This window comes from Muntiacus reevesi, chromosome 10 (assembly GCF_963930625.1).
Source record: "Muntiacus reevesi chromosome 10, mMunRee1.1, whole genome shotgun sequence".
In the NCBI taxonomy this organism is placed as follows: Eukaryota; Metazoa; Chordata; class Mammalia; order Artiodactyla; family Cervidae; genus Muntiacus; species Muntiacus reevesi.
Genome location: NC_089258.1, coordinates 30442274 through 30470160, shown reverse-complemented (window position 1 = coordinate 30470160; position 27887 = coordinate 30442274). Strand labels below are relative to the sequence as shown.

Genomic DNA, 27887 nt, shown 5'->3' with positions numbered 1-27887 from the left:
AAATAAGGCTAGCTGGCCCCTTCACCCCCTTACATAATTGCCAGTTTTAGGGGTGATAACTTTAAAGATCTACTCTCTTAAGAAAATATTTAGACTTCATGGATACACATATGAGAATGTTACTAGACATTCAGAAAATCACAAAGGAAGTGTGAGCATTTTTCTTAAATGTGTTGTTTGTGACTAAGTATTTCTATTTTGCTTCAGCTCTCAGCCAATAATATCCCAAATATGAATGAGGGTGGATATGAACCAGCAGGAAGGTAAGATTTATGTTTTGTTTAGGAGGCATGCACACAATCTTTAAAATTCTGCTTTTTACTGCTGCCAAAGACCTCTCCCTCACATCATGCCCTCATCCCTACCCACAGTGAATGCTCTCTAATCTTTTTCTTTTCTTCCCACAAGTTTCCCCATGCCATAGGTACATGATGATGAGGATCGTAAGGGCTTGGTATCTGCGTTCATCTTATTGAAAAAAAAAAAATGAGGAGGAGGGTACTGCGCAGGGAAGGAAAGTTTCTGGAGAGCCTTTGAAAGAGATTTCTAAAGAGCTGTATGTACATAAAGAAAAGTATTTGAGGAAGGACCAGGAAACAGAGAAAAAAAGGAGACTGCAGTAGATGTTCCAATGATGGGTTGATTGGAGTCTGGCAGTATGTTTTTATAAAAGGATATAAGCATTGATTTCCAAGTATTACACACTGATGGCAGTGAGACGGAGGATACAAGCATGTCTGTTCTGCCTTCCGACAGCCCAGTGAGAGAGCAAGGAGCATCTCCATTTTGCTAATGAAGAATAAGAACCAAAGGGGCCAGTTTCTGCAAAGGGATACAAATGGATGACATCACTGGTACTGTGACTTTGAGCTCTGTGTTTGGTTTCCTTGGTTTTTCTCCCCCACAGCTCTTTCATCCACAGAAGGGCCACCTTGGAGAAGCAGAGATACCCTAACGGGGTTGATGAGCCTAGCTTCTAGGTTCTGAAGTATGAGCAAGAATGGAGGGCCTCCAGGAAAGATACCTGGACAGCACAGGGCCCAGAAAGAGGGTGTGAAGAGAACAGAAGGCTTGATTCCAGGTCAAACCTGCTGCCCTGGCTCTTGGCACCCTCTTGTTCCCTGTCACCTTCAGCCTGGACAAACACAGCGGCTGCAAGGGCTCTAAGGGGTCCAGGGAAAAGTACCCTGGCCCAGGTAAGCGGAGAGTGATACAAACTGGTGAGATTCCATTTCAGAATCCAGCCAAGAGCACACCAGACAGAACTGTGCTCCATGAAGACAGAACTTCTGATCATTGTTAAATGCCTTGACCCAGGCTGCTCCCAGCTCACTTTCCTTGACTCACTGTGATCAGCGGGTGGAAGAATAAAGTTGAGGGTCCATGTGTAAAGTATAAAAAGACATGTCCCATTGTCATCAGTCATCATATGGAAGGTGTCACGGGAAGGGAGAAAGATAGTGAGTTTGAATTCCTATCCAGGTCACATTTCAATTTGGGGCCTCATTTTCCCCATTTGTACATAGGTACATTTGAAGGGTATGTAGCTTCTTTTTTTTAAATTGAAGTATAGCTGATTTACAATGTTGTGTTACTTTCAGGTAAACAGCGAAGTGATTCAGTTATACAAATATTAATGCACATATATACATATATATGTGTGTATATATGGTATCCAACTTTGATATTCCAAGGTGCCATGAACAGTCCATGTAGCTTGTGAGTCAGTGATGTATCAAATCCAAGAGGAGGGAGGGCAATGGACAATCAGACCAGGACCATCACCCAGCAGTGAAATCTTTGCTGTGTAATGCACATCAAGTGGCTGGCAATGTACCATGTGGAAGAAAAACAATACATATGCTAGGCTTATTGAATGAATATACATACGTGCATCTCTTTGAACATAAAACTATATATATCCATTTATGTTTACTCCTCTTGGGGTGGGAAATTTAAAATTAGCGTTGTGATGTCAAAAATGATGAAAATGAGGATATTCATTTGGAGTGAATCCTTCCCTCATCCCAGAGAGCAATCTCTAACTTCAAAACCCAGTAATCAAACATTTCTTCAAATCAAAGGTTTTCCCAAGACACTGTGGTTTTAACAAAAATAAGTAAGCAAGGGCATAATGTTGAAGGACACCAAGGTTCAGTTGCTCAGTCACGTCCAACTCTTTGCGACCACATGGACTGCAGCATGCCAGGCTTCCCTGTCCATCACCAACTTCCAGAGCTTACTCAAACTCATGTCCATCGAGTTGGTGATGCCATCTAACAAAAGCCAAAGCCGATTTCTCATATTGACTTTGCTTCAGTCTTTTTGGTCAAGAAGGGCATTTATTTATTTATTATTTTTTTAGTTCTACCACTTTATTGCTACCAACCCACTTCCCTCCACCCTTGTGCACACATGCTCAGTCATGTAATCCCATGGACTTCAGCCCGCCAGACTCCTCTGTCCATGGACTTTTCCAGGCAAGAATACTGGAGTGGGTTGCCATTTCCTTCTCCAAGAAGGGCATTAAAAAAAAAAAAAGAAGGGCATTTTACAGCTTGAGAAGTGTCGGAAAGAATACTGCTAAGAGATAACTGAAACCCAGGACTGCTAAGAGGTAACTGAAACCCAGGTGAGTAGAGAAGATTGGAAGATAATAAAACGTCCAGGGATACAAATGCTTACAGTGCTTTGGGCCCTGCGCTCCAATTCCCACATCAGTGAATTTGTCCCAAGGATTTTACCTATCAGGAAAGGCACTGGAGGCAGAAACGCCAAGTTCTAATTTTCAAAACTGAGAAGGAAGGAATTCCATAGACTATATATAAACAGTTGGACATCATGGCTGGCTAAATTCTAGAATCAATTTTGAAAGAGCAGAAGCTGGGCTCATTAACCTCAATTTTTTTTTCCTTCAAGGTCTCTAGACAGATTAGACAAATGACAGAGATAAAGCATATTGGGTCATCATAAAGTCCCTATTGTCCTTATGTGGCCAAGACAGAAACACGTGCCATGAGTGTGTTAGGACAACAGCCAGAACTTGTCACTGGTTGAAGGGCCCGGGGGAGAATCCCAGGGCCAGAGGGTCCCTAACGGTGAGCCGTAGGCCTCTGACTTCGCATCAAACTGTACAACAATTCTATCAGTAAAATGATGATAAATCATGCCAGTTTGCTTTTCAGATCTGAGATGATACTAAACCGAGGGGAAAAGGGAGGGTGTTCAGAGCCACAACCTGACAACATAGAGTTTTCTCCTTTCAAAATGGTCAAACCCTTTATTCAAACGAAACCTGATGCAGAAATACGATATGGAAGCACAAGGCCAGGGAAGCTGCTGTGCTTGAAACGGGACAGAACACCAAGTCCCCTCACCTCAGCGCCCTCCCCACCTTCCGGAGACTTCTCGGTGACCCCAGGGCCCCGACACTCCTGAGGGACACTTTCACAGGAGGAAACTTAACAGTCACGTGGAATCTACCAAGGGCCGAGAGGCGCATAGCTCATCCTTATTTCTGCCTCCTAAGGTTAGAGGGAAAGGAATTTGTAGGTTCTTCTGCATGTGAGAAGGTGAAGCAGCATGTGCACAGTAGTGGGGAGCAGACTTCTCACTGCCGCTGAAATAACTGTGGAGCAGTGACTCCACCAGACAGAGGGAAGGAGGCCCGGGAGCTGCACACATCGCTCACTTCGGAGGCTGAACTTGAGCCTGAAGCTGAGAGGCCGAGCGGGCCGCCGAGGCGGTCACATGGCCGTGGCCTCTGTGGGGGGACCGTGCGGCCCTGAGCGCGCTGGGCAGCCCTGAGTCTTGCCCTTCAGAGACCAGGCGGGGCGTGTTCCCAGGGGAGGGACAGGCACGGCTACAGGGGCCCAAGAAACCTACCATCTCAGGACCAGATGAACCAACCGGGGCCGTGGGCATTAAGGGGATGGAAAGTCAAGGCCTGGGAAAGACAGGATGTGGTAGCCGTTTTCAAACATTTAAATGGAAATCAGAACTTAGGTTTGTTCTGAAGGGCTCCAGAGAGCAGGATAAGGATACATAAAAACAGGTAAAAGATGAAAGCAGCAGACTAATGAGAGCTCCATCTGAGGATGAACTTCCCAGCTGTCAGAGCCAATTACAGACAGAATGGCCATCACTGGGGAGACCCAGGTCATGGTGTTTGCCTGTGGTCTGATTGGCAGGGCTCTGTCCCCAGGCTTCCATGTTTGAATAAGGAATTGGAACAGAAGCCTCCTGATTCTGCAAAGCAAAGGTTCTAAATAAATTCCTATTTATACAGAACCCCAAACCTCCCAAACTCCAGACAACCAGAATATTTGTCATAATACTGAGTAACAACCAGTGACATTTATTAAAATGGCCCTAAGATTGTGCAAATTTTCAAAAGGACGCTCCTAAAGCAAGATGGATGATATCTAAAAGAAAGAATTCCAGGGGCGACTGCCATTCATTTGTATGCTATCCATGCTCTGTGTAGTCACTGTTAGCCATAACTGATCATTAATCTGGATGCTCTATTTCAAAAACAGCCTGGACAAAGCAGTTAACCACATCAAATGCAATTCCTTTCAAGCCTCTGCATCTGTGTATTTCCACAGTAGATACATTTATGCATATTGGTTCTTAACTGATAAAAGTACATGTAAACCTATTTTTTAGAAGACCGAGCACATAATACTTTTTCAAAAAGGCATTTGCTATTGGATTCATTATGTTTTCACAGTGTCTTCCAAGAGGAAGGATGATAGTTGGGATAGTATGTGTATTTCTATGCACACAGAACGGCAATCCTGGTAACATATCATTCTTGAAGTTTACATTCCTTGACTGCCAACACTGCTCAAATCCTTTTCATATCTCTCAGTCCCCAACCACTGGCCCTACTGCCTTCATGAACTGATCCATGAGTTAGGTCATACTGCATGTCCTGTGAGTCGCAGAAATGTGGAGAGGAGCTAGAAAGCTGTTTACCCACCACTACTGGGCATTACCAACACTCTAATAACAAGCAGGGAGGTGTGTGCCTTTTGAAGAGTTGTTATCCCGAGTTGATCTCAGAAGTGCATCTTGGAGCATTTAAAAGAATCTGCAGCTTAAGTCACTGCCAATGGTCCCTTTGTAGTACGACTGTAGCTACAAGTTTTTTTAACTATCCTCGGAGCCTAGCTTGAGTTTGACCAGATACCATTTACAGTACCCCCCCAACTCTAGAACCCTGTGAATCTGTTTATAAAATAATACACTAAGATATTTGTAGAGTCCCCAGGAGATACTTATATTTAGCCAATGTGCATGACAATTATGTCAATACTTGAGGAATTATTTTACTTTTATGTTAAAAGGAAGGCTTATTTGCTTCATAAAATACTGTATAAAGAATTTCCTCTGACTTATTAGTCCATGATTGTTTTATAAAGGTATCCTTCCATGACTTCTTTTAAACATAAATTTATCTGGATTACATAAAGCGTAAATCTGATGCTCAAATTCCAGTTCACCTACATTTTCACAAACTCTACAGCATTGGCGGCTCATTTTTCCATCCAACCCCTGCCCTCATGCAACTGTGCACAGAGCAGAAAGGATTGGTATAGTGATTTATTAAGCACGGCGTCCAGTTCTGATTCCTGGGACACATTCACATTGAACAGAGCAAAGAGAGCTCTCCATATGCTTTACACTCACAAATGTATTACTTGCTACAATCCACACGTGTGAGGAATATTAGCAAGAAGCATACATTCATTAAATTGCTCCTTTTATTTTCCAAATATACCACGGTAGGTAAGAAATAACTCCAGAAATGAGGAGACTTGAGAATCTATTTGTTCACAGTGTACAAACAGCTCAGTTCCCAAAGGATTACAGCAACATTCTCACACACTTTGAAAATAGTTTCCCCCCAGATTCCCAGCATAGCTCATTTGATCTTGTAGAATGAGGACTGATACAAAGACCACAAACACGAGACAGACTCCTCCAAAGCAGGAGGAAAAGCGCTCTATGATTTTCTCAATACTCCCTCCGCTTGGCCCTCAGAAACCCCTCAGGGACCAGTGCCTGCCCTGTGTGGCCACTGTAAATTCTACCTCTGAAGCTGCGCTGAGAAGGGGGTCCCCCCCTCCATGTAAGAATATCTGGACACCCCTCCTTAATAAAGCTCAGAGGAATGCAAGTCCCATGGTCAGTCCTGGCATCAAAAGCAAACAGTTCCCCAGGACTTACCAGCTGCTCTGCTGGTTCTGTCCTGCTCAGGTGATGGTTCTGCTGTTCGTGAACAGACGATTGGCAGGTCGGGGAGCTGGGAGGAAATGTGATTTACCGCATCTGGTAGCAGAGAACAGGGAATACAATTAGGCACAGTGTTGAGAGGCCCAATGGATTCATTGCCGAGACAGCAGCTTGTCTGCCCTACATAATGGAGCACAGAGGTGGCCACTGCAAGAGGATCAGGGTGAACAAAGCCCAGCATTTGCCCAGTGACTGGTATTCAGGAGAGTAGCTGAGGCAGGAGAGATCCCAGCCAGAGAGCTCAAGCCCCAGAACAGCTCTATGTATGAAAAGATTCAACAGAAAGCTCTAGATTCTAAGAGTACAATGTGTTCAGGGGACAGAAAAAAAGAGGGAGCGAGATGGACTAGTGAGAGCCATTATCAACTTGATGTGGGTGTGTTCTCAGTTGCTCTGCCATGTACAACTCTTTGCAATCTCATGGACTGCAGCCTGCCAGGCTCCTCTGTCCGTGGGATCTCCCAGGGAAGAATACTGGAGTGGGTTGCCATTTCCCTCCCCATGGGATCTACCCGACCCAGGGATCAAACCCAGGACTCTCACACTGGTCTGAGCCACCAAAGAATGGGATTGGGCCATGTATGGGACTTCAAACTAGAAACATGGAAGACATATCTTAAACAGAATTGGAAAACGGATTTCCAGTTTCCTTAAACTGGAAATATCACTTTATGTGTCTGACTCATTCCAAAGATTAACAGGCATTAAAAAAAATTTCAGAATTTATCCCATAATTTTAGTCCTTCTGTCTGGTGTTTCAGCTAGAAAATCCTGAGATTCCAAATAACAGCACCAGTGAAACACCATGAACTCAGCTGCAAGAAAAGTGGCCATGCGGAAAAGAGAGACTGGCTCTGCTTGGGAAAATATCTTGAAAGTTCATTTGGGGAGATGGAGGTCATGGAAGTCAATAGGTGTGCTAAAGTATTAGGGGAGAGGGGGAAACCACTGGGGTGAAACAAGGGAAGAATCTGTGAATGCCCCAGAGAGCAGGGGGAAAATGTAGGAACATTCTAGAAAGCTGGGCTCTAGGTGATGTGATTCCTTCCGTGTACACGGACACACCCCAGAATTCTGGAATGTCGATCACCGGTCAATGATCCAGTCTAACTGCTTACTACATATTCCATTCAATAGCCCTCAAATCATCTCAAGCTCAACATGTCCAAAAGGGAAGTCTCATCTCCACTCATCTGCTGCTTCTCCCTACAGCGTATCTCAGCTCACTGGCACCACAATTCACCCAGGATCCTGGGCGGTGCCCCTATCTCCCTCTCCTGGTATCCAATCAGTCCCCCAGCCTTCCTACATCCATCCCGTCCTCTGTATCCCCACTGATGCTGATTTAATCCCGGCAAGTTTCTGTTTTCTTTTTTTAAAATTTCATGTAGGAAAGGGCTGTCAACAGACACCAAATTAGGATGAATTGAGTTCTGTACCGACGAGGCCACTGCAGACTTATATGCAGGCGAACCACGAAGGATGTAGTGACACCGGACCACCGCGTTCTCAGGGCAAAGGGAACGGATGGGGTGGAGCTTCTCTAAGAGAATGGTTTTGTCTGTATCAACCCTTTGGGGAGACAGAACCAGAAGTCAGGAGTTGGCAGGCAGGCCCTGGGTTGGAGCGAGGCTCAGGTTACTGTTTCTCCCTGGGGCCTCATGTGTGCCGGAGTTGGGCATTGGGTCAGGCAGACATAGCTGAAGGCCCTTCACTGCAGGTGAGGAAGGTGGGCCTTTGAGATGATGCTGGGCTGGAAGATAGCCAGGAAGCAATCTATAGAGACCCTCTGAAATGGCCTGAATTGGAGCCAAGGCCTCAGAGTACGGTCACATGTCTGAAGTTGCCCTTTATTCTCCATGTTGAACTGCCTTGCCAGTGTTCCTTAAGTTAGCTTGCAGACTCTGCTGTCACTCTGGAGAGGCGTGGGAAGGGTCAGGACCCAAAGCCACAGATGGCAGGACCAAAGAGAGCAACAGTTGGGGTAAAGCAGGGCCTGAGCAGGAGACAGTGGTCCAGGGGAAGGAAGAGCAGCACCGTTTAGGAGACAAGAGAAGACCAGAGCAGATGTGCACAACTTCTGAGTTTCCCTGAGGATTTCCAGAAATCTGTGGAAGGGCAATCTCTGTAAGTCTGACTGCCTGCGTTCAAATGAGATGCATTTGAATCTCTCAAGCCATTAAGACGAGGTAAGACTTTGCAGACTGGTCACACGTGTTTGGTGCCTTCTATGCTACACATAGAATTTCTAGGACATTTCTGCATGCTGAACGTTTTAGCAGCTAGAAATAAAAGCCACCTGCAGGCAGGGAATTCTGCACATGACTCCTACTGCTTACATTTCAGCCTCCCCCAGGAGGCAGCTCCCCGACAGAAGGGAGCAGGTGATGGAGGTACCTTTGCCCACTGGTCGCTGGCTACAGGCTCATGGACTACAGCTCTTATGGGGCTGGGGCTCCATGGTTTCTGTGCCTGATAAGAGGTGGCAGGGCGTGGGGCCCAAGGAAGAGGATAGGGCAGCTCCTCAATATATCATTAAGTAGTAATTCCTGAGGCTCTGCAGCCCCGAGGGGTCTGATAGACCAACACAAGGAATAAGAAACAGGGCGCCCAAAGCTTCCTGGGGGAGAATTCCTTCACGTGGCCTCAGTCAGTAAACTGCCCTCTTCCTGACAAAGTCTGGGTGGTCTATTGTGATTCTTCCTCCAACAGTCAGTTACAGAACAGAGAAGAAAGGTGAGCCCTTCCCATTACCCAGCACTGCTAAAATCATCACCATAGGAAGAACATAAATAGCCAAAGTTAGAAAGAAACAAAACTGATGAAAACTCTCCTAGAATCATGATTTCTGGGCAAGTGAAGACACACTATGTTCCAACAATTGGTATGAGGGTTTTGATGCGGGAAAGGTTCCAGGCTGCCCCAGGCTGGGATGGGGCGGAAATCTACAAAGTCTCAAACAGCAAGGACAAGACAGGCCCAGGACAGATGTTTTCCTTTGTCAGTTCTGGCCAAGGGTTTCACACCAGCTCTCCAGCAGGTAAAGAACAGAGGTAGTTCTAGGTACATACTATGTGAAATTTATACTTACGCAAAAACACTGTGCCTATTTAGGGCAGTAAAAACAACCCACCCAATCAATTTTGACTCCACCATATAACAAGGATGTATGTGGGGTAGGGAGGAAGTGAGGGGGGGAGATCATGAAGTACATGGCCAAGAAATTCTACTCAGGATTAAAACACATTGCTCTTGATTGCCAAGGCCACCATGTAATCAAAAACCATTGGTGATCCAGCAGTCTAATATCTTTATTTCCTCTGAAAAGCACAGGGGGACATGTACAGGAAACCTGGAGAGGGGTCATCACACAAGCACACACTAGCAGCCAACTCCTTGGCCACTCATCACACTGGCGATGCCTTTGCTGACCTCTGCAGTGTCTTGTACAGTTTTATAATTTCAGCTGGACCTGGATTCTATAATCATCGTGTTTCAAAAGTTGGGTATCTGTCCTAAGGCATTACTATTCTACAGTCATTTTTTGTTAGGTCTTATTACCAATTGGTTGACTCTAAAAGGGTCTTGGTAACTTTGAAATCAAAGGAAGAGGAAACAATCAGACAGCTCAAAGTTCCTAAACTGGATGTGCTTCATGATGGGTTTATAAACACTGACCACGTTCTTGGAAGGATGTGTTCCCTCCTTCAAACTGCTCTCTTTGCTAACAGATGTGGGGTAATGGAAAGGTCTCCCCAGGCTTAGTTATAATCAGACATGGAAGTATCGCCATCCAGGGCAATAAGGAAGATCATGGAAACTTTTCCCTGGCCATTTCTTGGGACCCCTGAGATTTTTGCATCCTCTTAAGCCTGAGTTTCACTCATCCTATAAAAAGCAATGGAGGATAAAATCACAAGGGCTGTTTTTCTCTGCAGGCTCCTTTCTAAGTCATGACTGGATTTCTTACCACCTCTATGAACAACTTAGGTGAACAGATGAAAATAGTGGGAAGTACATGGAGCAGGAGGAAATGAGAGAAGTTCAGGGTGAAAACAATAAAGAGAGAGTGCTGAGAGTTTATGACATGGCTTTGTGGATGCTTGTTAACGAGTCACATACTACATGGGTCTCCCCAGCCCACACAGCCTTCCCTGGGACACAGTATGCAGGTTCCACCCCTTCCCTAATTAGAGAGAGAAGCTTAGGAAAGGTCCTGGTTTGAGAAGGGAAGAGATAAAAAGAAGTGAAAGAATAAGAGGTTGATGAGCACGCCTCCGGTATGTGGGTGTCTGTGGGTCCATGTCTGATACTTACTGTGTTACTCCTAATCACATGCATGACCTCAAGGGAGCCCCAGCATGAGGGGACTCCACTATCTTTCCCATGCTGCCACCCCCAACTCCCAAAAACAGCCAAGGCCACCTCCTCAGTCTATACTCCACCCCCAAAACACAGAACAAGTGTCCTGACTTGGCTATTCCCTAGGGAAAGTTGTAGAACTATCATAGGTCCTCTTCCTGGAGTTGCTGTGGGCTTGACTTGGACTTGTCTCCAAGCATATGCACTGGGATCATGAATTTAATACCTTCCCAAAGATCACCCAAGGGGCCAAAATTCAGATCCCCTGCCTTTCATTTGTTGGGTAGTGGGAACCCGAACAAACCACCAGTTTTTCTTGTTTGTTTGTTTTCTGAAGTTAGAATTATCCTTACTGCAAGGATCTTTGCTAGACATTATAGGAAAAATGCCTTATCCATCTCTGCATTTTAAAATCTTTAACCACACATTTCCAAAAGACATTGGGAAAACACTGATGCCATTGCTTATTCTACCTCCTGCATCATCTTCCTGGTTTAGAGGCTGTAAGAGAGCAGACAATATCTGTTCCTTCTGACAAGATCTGGCATTTTAGGACAGGTTGAGCTAAGGGTCAGAGTGAAAAGTGGAAATCAAGTGGTTTTCATGAGTTTGTAGCTAACGTTAGAGGAGCAAGCTGAAAGCTGAGAGGCACACAACCTCAAATTCATCCCAAGGCCCCAGCGAAGGAGAGCAGGGAAGCAGGGGGCAAAGAAGGGGAGAGAGAGCAGAGGAAGGCCCATCTTGCCAGGATGGGGTCAGGAAGCCAGGGACCTGCTCCTAACCTTCATGTGCCCCTGGTCAACCATGCCCACAGGAAGAGAAGTTCTGTGAAGCCCTGGTTCCCAGGGAGGCTGGAGAAACTGCGGTTTTCTGATTCAAAGTAAAACCAGAGGCCTTAGGAAGGTTTCTTAAACATCAGATGATGGACTTCTGATGTGTATTGTTACCTGGAGACCTAAACACCAGTTCCAGTGGGCTCAACCCTGCCAGGGAACTGGTCCTGAGGCTGGTGCTCTGGGCTGAGTGTATTTCAAGAGAGATCTAAGCAGTGAACCTTGGAGACCAAACGGGAAGAAGAAGAGCTGGGCCAGAGGTCTAAAACTAGGAAGGGTTGGTCGAGAAGTAGTCCTTGAAGAGGAGAGACAGAGGAGATGGGGGCATGGCCCTCCTGAGCATTCGCCAACAGCGCTCCCCTTCTTTCTGATGCGCCTCCAAACCAAAGCAGCATATCTCCCAGGGAGCCGGTGTTAATGAGACCCACTGAGCTGACAGATGAGAACATTCAGGTACAGATAGGGAGAGAGCGCTCACACTTACCTCCATCCGCGCTGGAGAAGCTCTGTGGAGACAAAAGCAGGGCGGGGTGTCACTATACACGTGGGGGGATGACCCTTCGCTCATCCAGCCCGTCTTTCTCCCGCAGAACTTGACCGTGGTGGGCAAACCCCATGCTCTCTTTCCTTCTGGGAAATTTGTTTGGGATCCCGAAATTTAAGGGAAAGGTTTACCCTTGGCACCTTATTTACCCCAAATTTCTCCCAGTAGACATTTATTTCAGTTATCCAGCAAATACTCTTGGCTGTGCTGGAGATGTGATAACAGAAAATCCCATCCTGTAATGAATGTGTTTAGATTGCCTTCCTATCATTGCTGGGTACCTGAGGAAACAGGAGTTGTAAAATAGAGGGGAGGGAGGTCCTGAGTTATTCAGAACCTGCTGGCATTATGGATTCTCTCTTTGCTACACAGCACCGTGTGTTTTCATAGACAGGCATACCTCATTTCACTGTGCCTCAATATTGCTTTTTTTTTTTTTTTTAAACAAATGGAAGGTGTCTGACAACCCCCAGTTAGGCCAATCTGTCAGCACCATTGTTCCAACAGTATTATTTTTAATTAAGGTATGTACATTGTTTTTTAGACATAAGGCTATTGCATACTTAATGGACTAACAATATAGTATAAACATAACTTTTATATGCAGTGGGAAACCAAAAAATTCATGTGACTCACTCCATTGCAATATTCACTTAATCTCAGCGGTTTGGAACCAAACCCACCATATCTCTGAGGCATGCCTGTGCGGTAAAATTTCGTGTCTCACTGACACTTTCTTTTTTGGGATTCATGCCCATTTGATACGGTTTTGCTCCTGGCCTTTTTATAAAAGAAAGACTTAAAGCCACGGGGAGTCTGTGTAATCTGCTTCATAAGAATTGGTTTTTAGACCAACCCGCCCCTCGCAGCTTCAGAGACGGCTCTGGTCCTCACGCATCTAGCCCTCACTGCAGGCTGTGTGGTCCGGGCTTCTCACCCACACCAACTGGCCTTTTCTCCAATCGGCACTGTCATGGTGTGACCGCTTCCCCAGGGGTAAAACTGAGGGAAATGACGTTAGGTTCCTTCACCTTCTGAAAGTCCTTGAAGGATTTTTCTGTCTCCTTTAGCTTCTCTAGGATGATTTGCTCTTTGGCAGATATCTGGGACTCTTCACTTTCCAGGGCTTGTATTTCCTGCTCCAGCCTGGAAAACACACAAACGGAAGACAGGTTACTTTATCTTCTGGCCAGAGGGCAGCTTCTTCCTGTCGGGTGCGTCCCTGGTGGTCTCCGTCTGACATGACGGCGTGGTACCCAGCCAGGCTCTGCCTTACAGAGCAGCCCATGTTGCCGCCTTCACCACTGAGCAGACACTGGTCAAAGGGAAACCACGCGGAGTTGGGGCCACCCAGTCACTGCCACCACTTTCAGGTACGCTTTGCTGCCTTCCTTTCAACCCTCTTCTCCTGTGCATTCTTAATTTGGAGGTAGATATTTTTCATAGCATGGCTTCCCAGGTGGCTCAGTGGTAAAGCATCTGCCTGCCAATGCAGGAGACTTGGATTCATTCCCTGGTTGGGGAAGATTCCCTGGAGAAGGAAACAGCAAACCACTCCAGTATTCTGGACTGGAAAATCGCATGGACAGAGGAGCCTGGTGGGCTACAGTCCATGGGGTTGCAAAAGAGCTGGACATGACTCAGCGACTAAACAACAGCCACCATTTTTCATAGGTTAAGACATACTATCTGGAGGAAAACAGCTTCATGTTCTGCTATCTCGTACTAACTGCTCTTCTGTCAGGCAGGCCAAAGGGTGAAGAGCTGGTCTTGCTCAAAGGAAATATGTTGCCACGACATGGCTGGTGGCTAGTGAACCTGCTGTCGCCTTCCTCGGTGGCCTGACTTCTCCTGCCAAGAAGAGAGGAGATGGAAGGGACTGATACAACTGCCCCTGCTCGTCTGGAAATTTCCTCAGTTTTTACAAAACCTATATATTTTCTGAAAAGGAAACTTCAGCACAGCCAGGAGACTGGGAATATTCCAGAAGAGCAGCTACACTGAAGTTGTGAGGGAGGCCTTGTCAGCTCTATTCTTTCAATGAAATGATTGTAATAACCACTGAGCTTTTCTTGAGCACTAAATCTGTGCCAAGAGCTAAGGTAAGAATTCACGTGGATTGTTGCGGTTAACCTTCCTTATGACCCTATGAGCAGGGAATTCCCATTTAACAGACGAACTCATTAAGGCAAGGCAGGGCTAAGGAACGAGTTTACTGGTACAGAGCGTTGAAGCTAGGGTTTAAGCCAGGAAGTACAACTCTAGACCCTGCTCCTCAGCATTGTGCCAAACTCCGGTCACGTGGTACGTCACCATAGTACTTCACATACGCCCGGCCTTTTTACGCACTGGGTGTATTGACTTAAATAGGGCGGCACTGTAATGTACCGATGCTTTGGGGTTAGGAAGGGATGGGTGTTCCCCTACCTACAGGACTCCACACTACGATGCTTCCAAATCATTTAGTCTGAATTTATTCATTCATTCATTCAACTCTGCTTTTGCTCTCTTCCTCCTCTGTCATGTTGGAAGCTTTGCTGCAGAACATGCCTGCCTATGTTTGGCCTTTTCCTCCCCCTTTCCTCTTCTATCTTCCAGTCTGCTCCTGAGAACCAGCTAACCAGGTCTGTTAAACTGAGACCTAACCTAAAGCATTCAGAGTGAGATCTTCTGAAGAATAAGGTAAAGAATCTGCCTGCAATGCAGGAGACACAGTTTGATCCCTGGGTTGGCAAGATCCCCTGGAGAAGGAAATGGCAACCCATTCCAGTATTCTTGCTGGGAAATCCCATGGACAGAGGAGCCTGGTGGGCTACAGTCCACGGGGTGGCAAAGAGTCAGACATGACTGAGTGACTGAACATGAAGACAAATGCTATAACTGTACTCCCTCCAGATGAACACAGCTTCAGATATACTGACCGCTTCCCTCACAGTAAAAGTGGCAGTTCTTTTCATGACTAAGATGGCCCTACAGTATCTAGCCTCCTAGTGCCTATAAGAGCCTCTGCTCTTAACAACGTGCCCATTTCACTTTATGCTTTGGTTAAACAGAGCTACTCCTTATGTGCCCATCTGTGACTACTGATTTGCCCTTCTCCATAAAAATCCATCTCCAAACCCTAGCCACCATTGAAATCTTAGCTCAGATACCACCCACCTCATGAGGCTTTCATACATTCACCATCAGGAAATAACAATATCAGTGGTCTTATCAAGTCCACTATATGTTAGAGCATTGATTTTCAACCAAGGTGCTTCTGTCCCTTAGGGCATAGTTGGAGATGTCTGGAGATATTATGGTTGTCCGTTACTCAAGCAGAGCGGAGTTGGTCCTACTGGCATTTAGGGGGTAGCAGTTTATAAACACTCTACCAAGTACAGAACACCACCCACAATAAAGAATGATTTGCCCCCCTAAAGCCAACAGGGCCAAGGTTTAGTAACTCTAAACCCTGCATCAGAGCATACATAAATTATTAATTTCCATTAATAGAGTATAAATTCACCATGGGAAAGGCATGAACAGTCAATACAAGTATGTTGAATGAATGATAAAAGATGAATCAAGTTGCAAAAAGTCATATAGCTCAGCCAAGAGATCTTCAGGTTTCTGAGAACAGGGTGAATTCTTCAGCAAGCTTTAACTTGAGAGGCGTGTGTGGGCTGAGAGGCAAACAACCTAGAGGAGAGGGCCAAGCAGCATCGCTAGATAAACAGAGATATAAAGCTTTGCTGTTCCAAATGTTTATTACATTTTTTATTGATACATACATCTGTGTCAATTACTTTGGGAGGAATCAAGAAAAGGAATAGGAGCATAGAATAGGGACAACTCAAGTGACCTAAAATGGAACCAATTCAGTGGGTAGGGGGGCTCCAGGCTAGAGGTTTCCTAGAGATTGGCTAGGTGAGTTTTGAGCAGATTTCATTTGAATCTCAAAAAAACTGAATACCTCAGCAGATATCTAGAATGTGGGTTGACTCCATTATTCTCAAATTCCCTCCCTTCCCCCTGCACCTTCATGGGAAAAACATATATGTCCTCAACCACTGATACTGGTCTTGGCCACAATGATTTCCTTTGTCCTCATGGGAGGTGGGATATGCTTCTCTGCTCTTGACTTTGGGTGCAGCCATGTGACCTGCACCAGCCAATGGGATGTTAGCAGACATGATACAAGCAGAGGCTTGGAACATATCCACCCAATTAGGCTCGTCTTCTTGAGCCTCTTCTGGCACCAAAAGAACAGCTTCTCTGGGCAGCTGCTGTTCCTTCAGCCTGAGCCCCAGAAGAAACACATGGGGAGTAGACAGGAGCTCAACCCAGAGTCAGAAGCCATGGCCAGTCATATCTGCAGCTTCCATTAGAGCCACTCAGCTAAGCCCAGCCCAGATTAGCAAACACCCAGTCTTCTCCTCACAGAAGAGTGAGTAAGAACATATGATTTTTGTTTTGAAGCACTGAGTTTGAGAGTAGTTTGTCATAGAGCACTATTTTGGCCAATAGCTAAGTGACACAACTCAAATATGTATATGTTTTATATATACACATTATATATGTATTATATTATTATACCTCCTAATGATATATATTCCAATAGTATGTATTCCATCCACATATAAATATGTGTGGGCTTCCCATGTGGCACTAGTGGTAAAGAACCTGTTTGCCAATGCAGGTAGATGTAGGAGATGAGGGTTCAATCCTTGGATGGGAAAGATCCCCTGGAGAAGGGCATGGCAAACCCACTCCAGTATTTTTGCCTGAAGAATCCCATTGACAGAGGAGCCTGGTGGGCTACAGTTCATAGTGTCACAGAAAGTCAGACACAACTGAAGTGACATAGCATGCACACATGCACGCACATATATATGTATATGTGTGTGCATATATCCTAATAATACCTGAAGCTAAAAGATTAGAAGAACTATAAACTACCCTCTCCCCATTTCCCCCAATCCTCAGACAAATCAAGAAGAGTACAGAGCATCCCTTCACAAATTTTAACATTGAGAAAATAGGAAAATATCAGTGGTGGTTATTTTTGGGTAACAAGATACTGAGTGTTTTTAATTTTCAATATTTTTAATATAATTTAAAAATCAGATATTATGTATCTAGGCAAAATAAAAACAATAAATCACATTTTTAAAATGCCACCTCTGGCATAGCACTGAGAAGGCTGCCCTTCATGGGCTGTGGCACCAAAAAGGAGCTGAGGTCCAGTGGGGTGTTAAAATGAATACAACATCAACTGACACTCAGTTCTACCAACACTGATGGAGCTTATCTGGCTGGACTCAGAGTCAGGCATTACAAGGGATTCTGTCATAAAATTAGGTTAAAAATTTCTAACTTAAAACAAAAAGGTTGACTCTAAGTAACTCACTACTCCCAATGAAGCAGCCTCAAGTGATTAAGAATTCTCTGTGATGTGATGCCCAATGGCTGGCCTGATCATCTCCACTGCCCAGGCCCTATTGGTTTCAAGGCTCTTGGCTATACAGCTCAAGTGCTAAAGATTTGGGTCGTGATACTGCGTAACTGAGAAGGAACATGGGGCGGGAGGAGGGGGGATGGAAAAAAGCAACAAAACTAGGCTTTCAAGATAAGGACAATTGAGTTCAATCCAAAGGGAATGAACTCAGGAAATCGACAGTTTGTATATGTCTAAATGAGTCAGATACAAATAGCAGATTTCTCTACAAATGCACGTGCGGGCATTGGAAAGCCCAGACTGCAATCTTTCCATGGAAAGCCTGAGTCACAAGCCTGAGGAGCTTCCCAAGAAACCAAGATTCATGGGGTTAATAAAAGTCATCCCAGTTGGCTTAGAAATGCCAGTGTTTTCCAGCTTCATTGACCGAAATCTAATGCAGACTTCCCAGGAGGAACCAAGGAGATACTGCCCAGCTAAAAATAAAGAACAGGCAGGAAGTGTAATTTACACTCAAGGCTAACTGAGGCTCTTTAGGCTGAGACAGGTGTACATAACAGCCTTTGACCAGCTTGCTTGGTTTCTCTGGAGGAAGAAGCAGACTGTAATAGACAGTAAAGACCGCTGATACACTGCAGCTGTGCACGTTCAATTTTCCGGAGATGAGGTTGTGATCCTGGCCAAACGGTCTTATAAAATCTGACCTAACCCCAATAGACCTTTGTCACGAGACAATACAAAGGACCTATGGCGCTATGAGGTGCATCGATCATTCTCTCACTCAAAGTCTATTTATATATCCATCTGTCCAACTTAATGCAAGCACCTACCTTCTAGCAGGCACAGCGCTGAACATCAGGGACAGAAAGCTTAATCAGCCATGGTGTCTGGTCGGGGGACCTCTTAGTAAGGTAATGAGAACAGTCAAGTAAACGCACAAATTGCAAAAGAGCCCACAAAGAGCTGAAGGAAAGAAGAGCAATTGGGAAAATTGTCAGTTCCGCTGCGGAATGTGGAGGGACTCCAAGTTGCCTGTCCCAGATCTATTCTCCTCTTATCCCATGCTAACAGAATCCTTATTTTATGGGGGATGGGTGGCAATGTACCCAGCTGAAAATTTACACATCCCAGCGGCCATAGGACAGTTTTGGCCAGTGAGCTGTATGTAGACATTCTGGGCAAGACTTCTAGGAAAGCTCCTTAAAAGGGGGAGAGTTGATTTAAGTGGCACTTGGCCTTTCCCTTCTTTCTGCCTAGTACAGGGACCCGGTGCTAGAGGGATGTACTAGCTTCCAGTTGCTGCTGTAACAAATGACACAGACTTAGTAGCTTACAAAACACCAACTTACTATATTGCATTTCTGCGGGTCAGAAGTTTGACAAGGGTGTCACCAGGCTACAGTCATGGGGTGGCAGAGTTATGCTCCTTTCTGGATGCTTTGGGGGAGAGGTGCTTCCTTGCTTTTGCCAGCTCCCTGAGGCCGCCCACTAGGTCCTTACCGCATGGCCCCTTCCTCCACTGTCAGTCAACAAGGTTATTGTTCAGTCACTGAGTCCTGCCTAACTCTTTTGTGACCCCATGGACTGTAGCCCTCCAGGCTCCTCTGTCCATGAGATTCTACAGGCAAAAATGCTGGAGCAGTTTCCGTTTCCTTCTCCAGGGAATCTTCCTGACCCAGGGATTGAACCCACGGCTCCCGCATTGGCAGGTGGATTCTTTACCGCTGAGCCACCAGGGAAGCCCTCAGCAAGGCTGTAGCTCTGTGACTGTTCTTCCCCAGTCACATCTCCCTCTGACTCTCTTCTGCCTCCTCTTCCACTTTCAGAATCCTTATGGTTAGATTGGGCCAACTCAGACAATCCAGGGTAATCTATGTTAAAGTCAGATGTTTGGAGACCTTAATTCCATCTGTAACCTTAACTCCCCTTTGCCATGTAATCTAACATAATTACAGGTTCTAGGGGTTAGGATGTAGATATCTTTGGGGGTCCATTACTCTGCCTCCCATAAGGAATATGATGCTATAGGCAGAGTTGTCACCTTGTGTCCATAGGAACAAGAGTCTGCTAAGGTTGCCTGAGTGTACAGAGAGAGAGAAATTTCCTGGGTTCTAGTTAGCATCCTGGAGTGACTACACCAGCTCTGGACAGTTCACCCCAGATTTTCTGCTATGAGTTTAAGCCATTGTTGTGATCACAGCTAAATGCAATTTCCTACGGATACAAAGTGGTGAGGAAAACTTGATTGAGTAAGTGTTATGTTAGCTGGGCCTTGAAGGATGCCTTCATCAGGTGGAAAAGAGAAGAAAATGGGCCAGGCGGAGGCGATAACACAGGCTGAGGCCCAGAATATCATATGTCCCTCCCTCACCCAGGGACATGTGGCCTTGCATGGCCTTTTCAGGGACTGCACACTCTACCCTCCAGAGGACATGGTTCACCAAGATGCCTCAGAGAGGTTCTCAGCATCCAGGTCCCTCATCCCCACTGCTCACTTTGTGCTCTCATTCTGCTGGGCCTTGGATGGCCCAGAAATACTTGGCCTTCCAGGCCCTGCGGGGACCCTCCCTTCCTTCCTTCCTTCCTTCATCTTCAGTGGGAGAAAACGAGGCTCAAACAAAGAGAGATGAGAACAAAAGAGGGGGCCTGGGCCACTGATTCTCTAGCTCCTGCTTGCCACAATTCTCTGCGATATCTCTGCCTGTTTAACTCACAGGAGCCAATCAGTGTTTCCTTTGCATGGGCATCTCTCAGTTGAATGCAAAAGGTGCAAACTAATACAGACTGGGTTTCCAACAGTCTAACCGTTTGGGGAAGGCTTTGCCAATAAACTCAGGTGTATTCCATCTTTTCTTTCTGCTGCTAAGTCGCTTCAGTCGTGTCCGACTCTGTGTGACCCTGTAGATGCCAGCCCACCAGGCTCCCCCGTCCCTGGGATTCTCCAGGCAAGAACACTGGAGTGGGTTGCCATTTCCTTGTTCAATGCATGAAAGTGAAAAGTGAAAGTGAAGTCGCTCAGTTGTGTCCGACTGTTAGCGACCCCATGAACTGCAGCCCACCAGGTTCCCCCGTTCGTGGGATTTTCCAGGCAAGAGTACTGGAGTGGGGTGCCATTGCCTTCTCCAGATGGTGAGAATAATTGTCACAAAACTACAAATTCTAACACTGTTTTTGTTATGTATATATTGTTTGTATGTAACAACAATAATAATGAGGAGCACTGTCAAGTGCTTACTACGGCTAAGCACTGTTCTACCTGTTTCACATGCATTATGATACTTAATCTTCATATCCCATCAAACAAGAATTCTTTCTCTTTCTTTACACAGATGAAGGACTGAGATACAGAATACTACTGACTGGTTCAGGGTCACAATCATAATGAGGCCAGGATTTGGACCCTGGTACTGGAGAACTAGTCCTAGAGAATCAGGACTCTTTGCCATTGCTTTCGGCTACCTCTCTAGAATCACTTTCTTCTTTCTCCTCACTTTCTCAAGAACTCACAGTGCAACACAATGGATTTTTCATGCTCATAGAACCACAGAAGATCACGCTGGAGGTAGAAGCCATTTAACCTACTTGATTTCCAGAAACACAAAGCTCCTAAATTGTCCTCCACCCAGGATTTCTGCTTGAAATCCTCTGCACACAAAGAACTCACCACCTCTCAAGGCAGCCCTTCCCTCTTTGGACAGTGCTGACCATCAGCAGTGGTCACTGAAAGCTGACCAGCTTCCACTCATGGTCTGAGTTCCAACCCTTGGAAGCGCAGAGGTCAAGTTTAGCAAACACCATGACTTGTAGGGGCTCCACTTGGGAAATGGGAAAACCAAAGGCAAATGGAACTTACTATTCAGTGGGGAGCATGGATGATATGAATTGGGGCCCAGCCTCCTGGGTGACTCAGATGGTAAAGAATCTGCTGCAGTGCAGGAGACCTGGGTTCAATCCCTGAGTTGGGAAGATCCCCTGGAGAAAAGAATGGCAACCCACTCCAGTATTCTTCCCTGGAGAATTCCAGGGACAGAGGAGCCTGGTGGGCTACAGTCCATGGGGTTGCAAAGAGTCAGACACGACTGAGCAACCAACAGTTTCACTTTTTAGCAGGGTTGGGGGTGGTGGGAAGAGTAGAAGGGGAAAGGGTGGAGTGACCAAGGGGAAGGAGGACTTCTGGGCTTCCTCATAGAACCAACTCAGCACCAGCTAAAAGCTGAAGTGAGAGGAGCAGTAAGCAAACGTTTCAGGGACTTCCCCGGTGGTCCAGTGGCTAAGATTCCACTCTCCCAGTGCAGGAAGCCCAGGTTCAATCCCTGGTCAGGGGGCTAGATCCCACATGCCAGAATTTAGAGTTTGTGTGCCACAACTAAAACCCAGGGCAGGCAGATAAATAAACAATTAAAAAGATATATAATAAGAAACATTTTCACAAAATCCTGGGGACTCTAACTACATTTCTGAACAAGGTCTGAGCAAGACCAGCCTCTCCCTGACAATAGACCCTTTAGAATTTTCCCATCAAGGGACCTGGGCCTGGGTCACAGACATAGGCTGTGAAGAGGTCAACCATTGCTGCTCAGGTGACGTGTATTAGAGATGCGGTAAATTCTCCCAGAATAAAAAGGAGATGCTGACAGACTGGTCCACGGTGCTGAATTTAGACCGGTTCTTTCCCCTAGAATTGCAATTTCATAGTTGAGCAGTCAAGTGGGGGTACCTGTCTGACCAAACTGCCAAAATTAGCACCTCAGGGAGAAAGTTTGCTCCTCAGAGGAGAGGAGAGGAGAGCTGCCTGTTTACGCATCCAGCATGAAGCAAAATGTAAAAGAGGCTGCGAATTGTTCACCAAGACCCATCCTCCCCTTCTCTCACTGCAACATAATCCCTAAAGTTAAGCTGGGCACAGCCACAGAGAACAATGTCCACACTCCTCAGCGTCTTTTGTGACCACGGGCAGCATGTTCTGGCCAAAGGGATGTAAGTCAAAGTGTAGTAGGCAGCTTCTAGAACCTTCTGTACCCCTTTTTCCTCTTTCATCCCTTCCTTCATCCTTCTGCCTGAAATGCAGAGATATGCGGGTGAAGCTCTCACTGCCATCCTGGACTCTGAGAACAGACAGGAGAGGGAAAACCTAGAGGAAAGGTTGGTCCCTAAGGGCTTCCCAGCTCACGGCCACCAGAGAGTGCTTGAGAGCCTACCTATGGATTTTTCCTGGAGTGAGAAATAAATATCTTGTGTAAGCCACTATGACTGCGGGTCTTTGTTACTTGCATTGACATTTAATCCTAGGTGATGCAGTTTACCACATATTGTTGAATTTTGAATGAATGCTTATAGAAGTATACTGAGGATGTGGAGCCATAGCTAATCACAGCCCAGAGCTTCATAATGTCTCAGCAGCAAAAGAGGGGGAAAAAATGAACAATCGCAAGGTTTGCAATCCATTCCTGCTAATCAACTCTTATAAGGTAGGGCCTGCTTAGGGCTGTGCTTCACTCCACCCAACATCCTGCCCCATCCAAAGCCTCAGCGGGGAAGTTACCACTCTTTGCGCAACGACAATCATCCAAGTCTTAGCATCTCTGGTATGCTGGGGCTGCGATGTTTGTGTCAGCCTGATGCTCACAGCTTCTGCCAGCTGGATCGTACCAGAAATAGCCAGGACTGGGCTATCCACACATTTGAAAGACCGACCCAGAAGAAAGCCTTGCAGCATAGTAAGCTAATCACCCCTACACAGGAGACTCAACAACACAGAGCTTGCCTACGACCCTGGAGTTCTGGTTACAGAGTGGGATCAGAAGACATATTATATAAGTGGTCCAGAAGTGAGTGAGGTTACAGATGCTAAGGTGGTGGGCATTACTAATTTCACCTGCCCAGGATCCCTGCCCCTTTCCTTTGGGGAAGAGCATGCAGCTCCTCCACTGGGAAACAGTTTATCTGGAGTACCTTGTGGATTTAGTGAAACTATTAATCAAAGGGTCCCACATCCCTGGCCAAGGAGTAGGTCAACTGGACTCCTGTTAGAAATCTGCATCTTGGGAGGAGTAACCCAAGAATGGGTAATAATGGTAGGGGCGTGGATAATCATTCCTACAGCAGGATTCTGAAGACTGCCCTGTTAGTTTTTGCTGCCTGGATCCTCAGTTCTACCTGGGACCTGATTATGTAACCCCTCCATTCTAACAATATTTAGTTCTATCTATCTAACCATCCATCCATCTATTTATTTATATATCTATCATCCGTCCATCTGTCTGTCCATCCATCCTTCCCCTTATCTATCTATCTTAAGAGCTTTCTGTTTCCGTATTCCAGGTAGGACACTGGGCAGAATACTGTCTCCTTTCACACAACTAGATGCTATAAAATTCATTTCCCACATTTCAGGAAAACAGTGCACTTGTTTCTATGGCACTCCCCAAATATTTTTCATTTGTGACTCAATTTGCAAGGAGACAGTTTCCTTTTATTTAGATGAGTATATCTGGAATCACCACAGATCATTTGGTATTTTACTGTGAAAAAGGTTAATGGCCTTTAAATAAACAGAGGATTTCCACTTCTCCTTGTGAAAGAACAGGACCTTCCTTGACTGCAAGGTGTCACTGGAAACTCAAGCTCATTTCATTTTTTCCCCCTTCGTCATCACGGAGACAGAAATATGGCCGAGAAGAGATTGGTGCATTTAAGAATTCCTAAATTGTAGCTCATATCCCTTCCCCTGTTGAAAAGTTTCTGGTTCCCCACCATCTCCTTCCCGAATCTGATTGACCTTCTTAGGATGGAAGGTCACACCCTCTATGGTCTGCTCTCACCCCTTCCCAGGCTTACACGTTCTCATGTCCCAGCCAGAACAGAGAGCACGCTGCTCTGTGAAAAAGCCTGGACTTCTCTCTCTCAACTCTGTCTCCTGGAAACACATCTGATAATCAAAGCCCGAACTGTTGCTTAGTAATGCTTTTCTTCAACCCACTCATCCTAATGGGTTCACTCCTTCCCAATCCCCATCATGGCATCCTTAGAGAGCTAAGAGCATCCTTAGCCCTCTAAGATACCTGGGATACCTCACCTGGTCTTGGGGCATTAAAAATGTGTCCATTCTCCCCAACCCGACCTGTACTACCCTCTCTGAGTACAGGCTTACTGAGAAATAGGACAATATTTCATGATTTTATTACTGTACAATATACTCCTTTTCCCCCTATATTCTTTTCTGTATACATAGAAGCCCAATAAATGGTTTTTGAGTGAATGAAAAGCAAAGCAAGCAAGAACACATTTTTAAGGGATTCTATAGTGAAACTAACTTGGAGATGGTGCTATTCAATTTAATTTTTAAACTCTCAGCTTGGTTTTACTACTTTCACCACTCCCTCAAATGTATTAAAATTTGTATATTCATTGGAAAAAATCAATACTGGATTGCTTTCTATTTTTATCTGAGTGAACTGCGGGGACATATTAGCACTTTTCATTACTGATGTTGGTACAATCAAATTTAATCCCAAGTAAATATGAATGAAAATCTGTCAGTTTTTCTTAGCCTCTGGAAACCAGCCTATTCTCTTCCTGTATATTTAGCTTGTCTGAAATCACATGGCTCATACTGTCAGAATCTATGCAAGTTGATTTCTGCTACAGAAAATCATTTCCAAGCAGGCGCCGAGCCTTGATGTCTTGGGTGTGATTCTCGTGTGAGTCTGTTTCATCAGAAATAAAGAGTTTTGATTACATGAAAATGAGATGATCTCCTTCCAAAGCAATACATTTCTCAGTAACTCAAACCCTATCTTTCCAAGAAATATCTTTCTCTGCAGGAAGAGAAAAAAATATCTCATCCAGCCTTTCACCTCCAGCCTCTGAATCAGGGACCCTCCCGGTGAAGGTCAGTGACTCCATCTGTGGACTTGACCTTGTGCAAATGCCTCTGGGATGGCACTTTATCAAAGACCCCTTCTCTGCTGTAGCTTCAACTTATCTCCAGGATGCCTCCTTCCTCTTAGTCCCTTTAGAATAAATTCTCTCACACCAAAAATAGGTGAACTTCTCTTGACCCTGAGTCCTGTTCCTATTACTGCTGAATCTCTCTTCCAGATTTCCCCAAAAGCACTTGCCTGCCTCTTGCTGTCTCAGCTTCCTCACACCCAGTCACCCCTCAACCCACTCCACACCACCTGGGCACCTGCCATGCCGTTGAATCTGGTCTTGTTAAAGTCCATGACATCCTAACTGCCACATCTAACAGACACCCTTCAGTGTGAATCGACTGACTTCTTCCTTTTATAAAACTCTGAGGATCACTCCTCCTCCCCTTCAGAAGCTGAGATACCACATCCTCAATACAGGTGCCTTTTCTACTTCTTCACCAAATGTCCACTTGGCTGGGTACTTTATCCTTGGCTAATCACGTCCACCCTCAAGTTTTAATTTCCACCTAAACACGGACTTTTATCTACCCAACCGATACCTTCAGCCTCTCTCCTAACTCCAACCTCTACATCACAACTGCATTTTCAGTGTCTCCACCTGGATGGCCCATAAGTATCTCAAATCCAACATATGTGAGACCAAACTTATCCTCTTCATAGAGCTGTTCCTCCATCTGGCCTTCTTTAGTTCTGCTGCTGGTACCACCATGAATCCATCCTACTTAAGATGGAAACCTGGATGTTATCTTGTGTTTTTGTCTAATTTTTCAAAAAATTTTTATTGACATGTAGTTGATTTACAATGTTGTACTAATTTCTGCTATATAGCAGAGTGACTCAGTTATACATATATATACATTCTTTTTCATATTCTTTACATTATGGCTCATCACAGGATACTGAATATAGTTCCTTGTGTCCCTGTGCTAGTCAATAGGACCGTGTTGCTTATCTATCTCAAATACAGTAGTTTGCATCTGCTAACCCCAAACTCCCAATCCATCCCTCCTCTACCTTCCCTCCCCTTTGGCAACACAAGTGTGTCCTCTGTGTCTGAGTCTCTGGATGTTACCATGACCTCTGACTTGCCCCTCTTTGGTAAACACCACATACATATACGAGCCACTAAGTTCTGTCAGTTTGTTTCCTGGGTTATCACCACTTATTAATCTGCTTAGATATTTCCTCTTTCTGGAAGTCCTCCCTGACGCCTTTCCCATGCTTGCTTGCTGCCATACCTTATAGACATATTTCCATCACCAATCGTATGCCATTGTATTTTAATCACTTTTTTATGGATCTGGAGTTCCATCCCCACCTCCCATTTGCAAAACTCTTGAGGATAACCATCTCTCCTTTATCTTTCTTTGAATATGGCTTCAAGCATCAGGCTAGCTTGGGTCTAATAAGAAACCTGGCTTAATGAAAGTTCTCATGAAATCTCTATAAATGAATGCATGAATTGTTCCTCACTCGGAGGCAGCTTCAAGACAGACCCTTTTGCTCAACTCCTTCAGTCAAAAATGATTCTTAAAAAGATTAAAAATAATGTCAACTATGGATTTGGTACAAAGAACTGATTAAAAAAAAAAACTTGTCTTATTCGTTTTCTTTGATATGACACAGAAGGTAGCTGCTGTGATTTTTAGACTTTTCACTCTTCCCCAAATATCTCAAATAAACAATTTCACCTGACTCCATGGATATGTATGTGTGTGTCTGAGTGTAACATACTGTTCTTATTTACTCTGGGGCTCACCTAAATAAAACCTCCTGTGGAGGAGAAACAGATGTGCAGAAATTGGGCCAGAAAGAGGGACCATCCCTGTACTTACTTCATTTCCGCCTGTGATTCTCTTTGAATTCACTCCTTCAAGCAGGAAGCACATGGGCTTTCATCTCTGACTATGAAAATTGTTTATGTGGCGCATTCCTCTCTTCCAAATCCCCATTTATGCATTGTTTGTGCCTAAATCCAGCACCCTGTGATAGTTTCCTGCTGAGTGAGAGTTTCTCATCAGCCTCTGTATGTGTGTGTGTGCATCCACATGGCTTCAGCCACAGTTTTTATAAATGCCCACTCTGGGGGGTAATCAACACATCTCTGCCTGCTGTCCTATACAGGAGGTTACTCTGGGCAGGCTGAGAGCACTTTCAAGATACTTGAGTTAGTATATTAATGAGTCATCCATGAAAAAACATTACTTAATGTCCAAGAGGAGTAGTAGTTAAATAGCTAACATTAGGTGAGCATTTGCCATGGGCCAGACAACGAGCTACATGGTTTGCAAGCATTGTTCATTTCTCTGCAGTTTGCATAGTAACTACTCCTATAATCCCCACTTGACAGGTGACAGACCAGAGGTTGAGAAGAGATCAGTAACTTGTGATCAGCCACCAATAGAAGGTAGAGCTGGAGTCCAAACCCAGGTCTGCCCCCTGCTGGAGCCTAGGACTTTTTTCTTTTTTCTTTA

At 45.2% G+C, this 27887-nt stretch overlaps 1 protein-coding gene across 4 annotated transcripts in view; it reads right to left on the bottom strand.

The window, feature by feature from the left end:
• The window catches only part of PALM2AKAP2 (PALM2 and AKAP2 fusion), a 498977-nt gene that overhangs the window by 217206 nt on the left and 253884 nt on the right, over positions 1 to 27887 (bottom strand). For all 4 annotated transcript variants that reach the window (XM_065946815.1, XM_065946817.1, XM_065946818.1 and 1 more), the window contains 3 exons: positions 13071 to 13185; positions 11980 to 12001; positions 6235 to 6336 (listed from right to left, as the gene is read on the bottom strand). In XM_065946815.1, coding sequence (XP_065802887.1) covers positions 6235 to 6336; positions 11980 to 12001; positions 13071 to 13185 — 239 coding nt within the window. The remainder of the gene's footprint in view (positions 1 to 6234; positions 6337 to 11979; positions 12002 to 13070; positions 13186 to 27887) is intronic.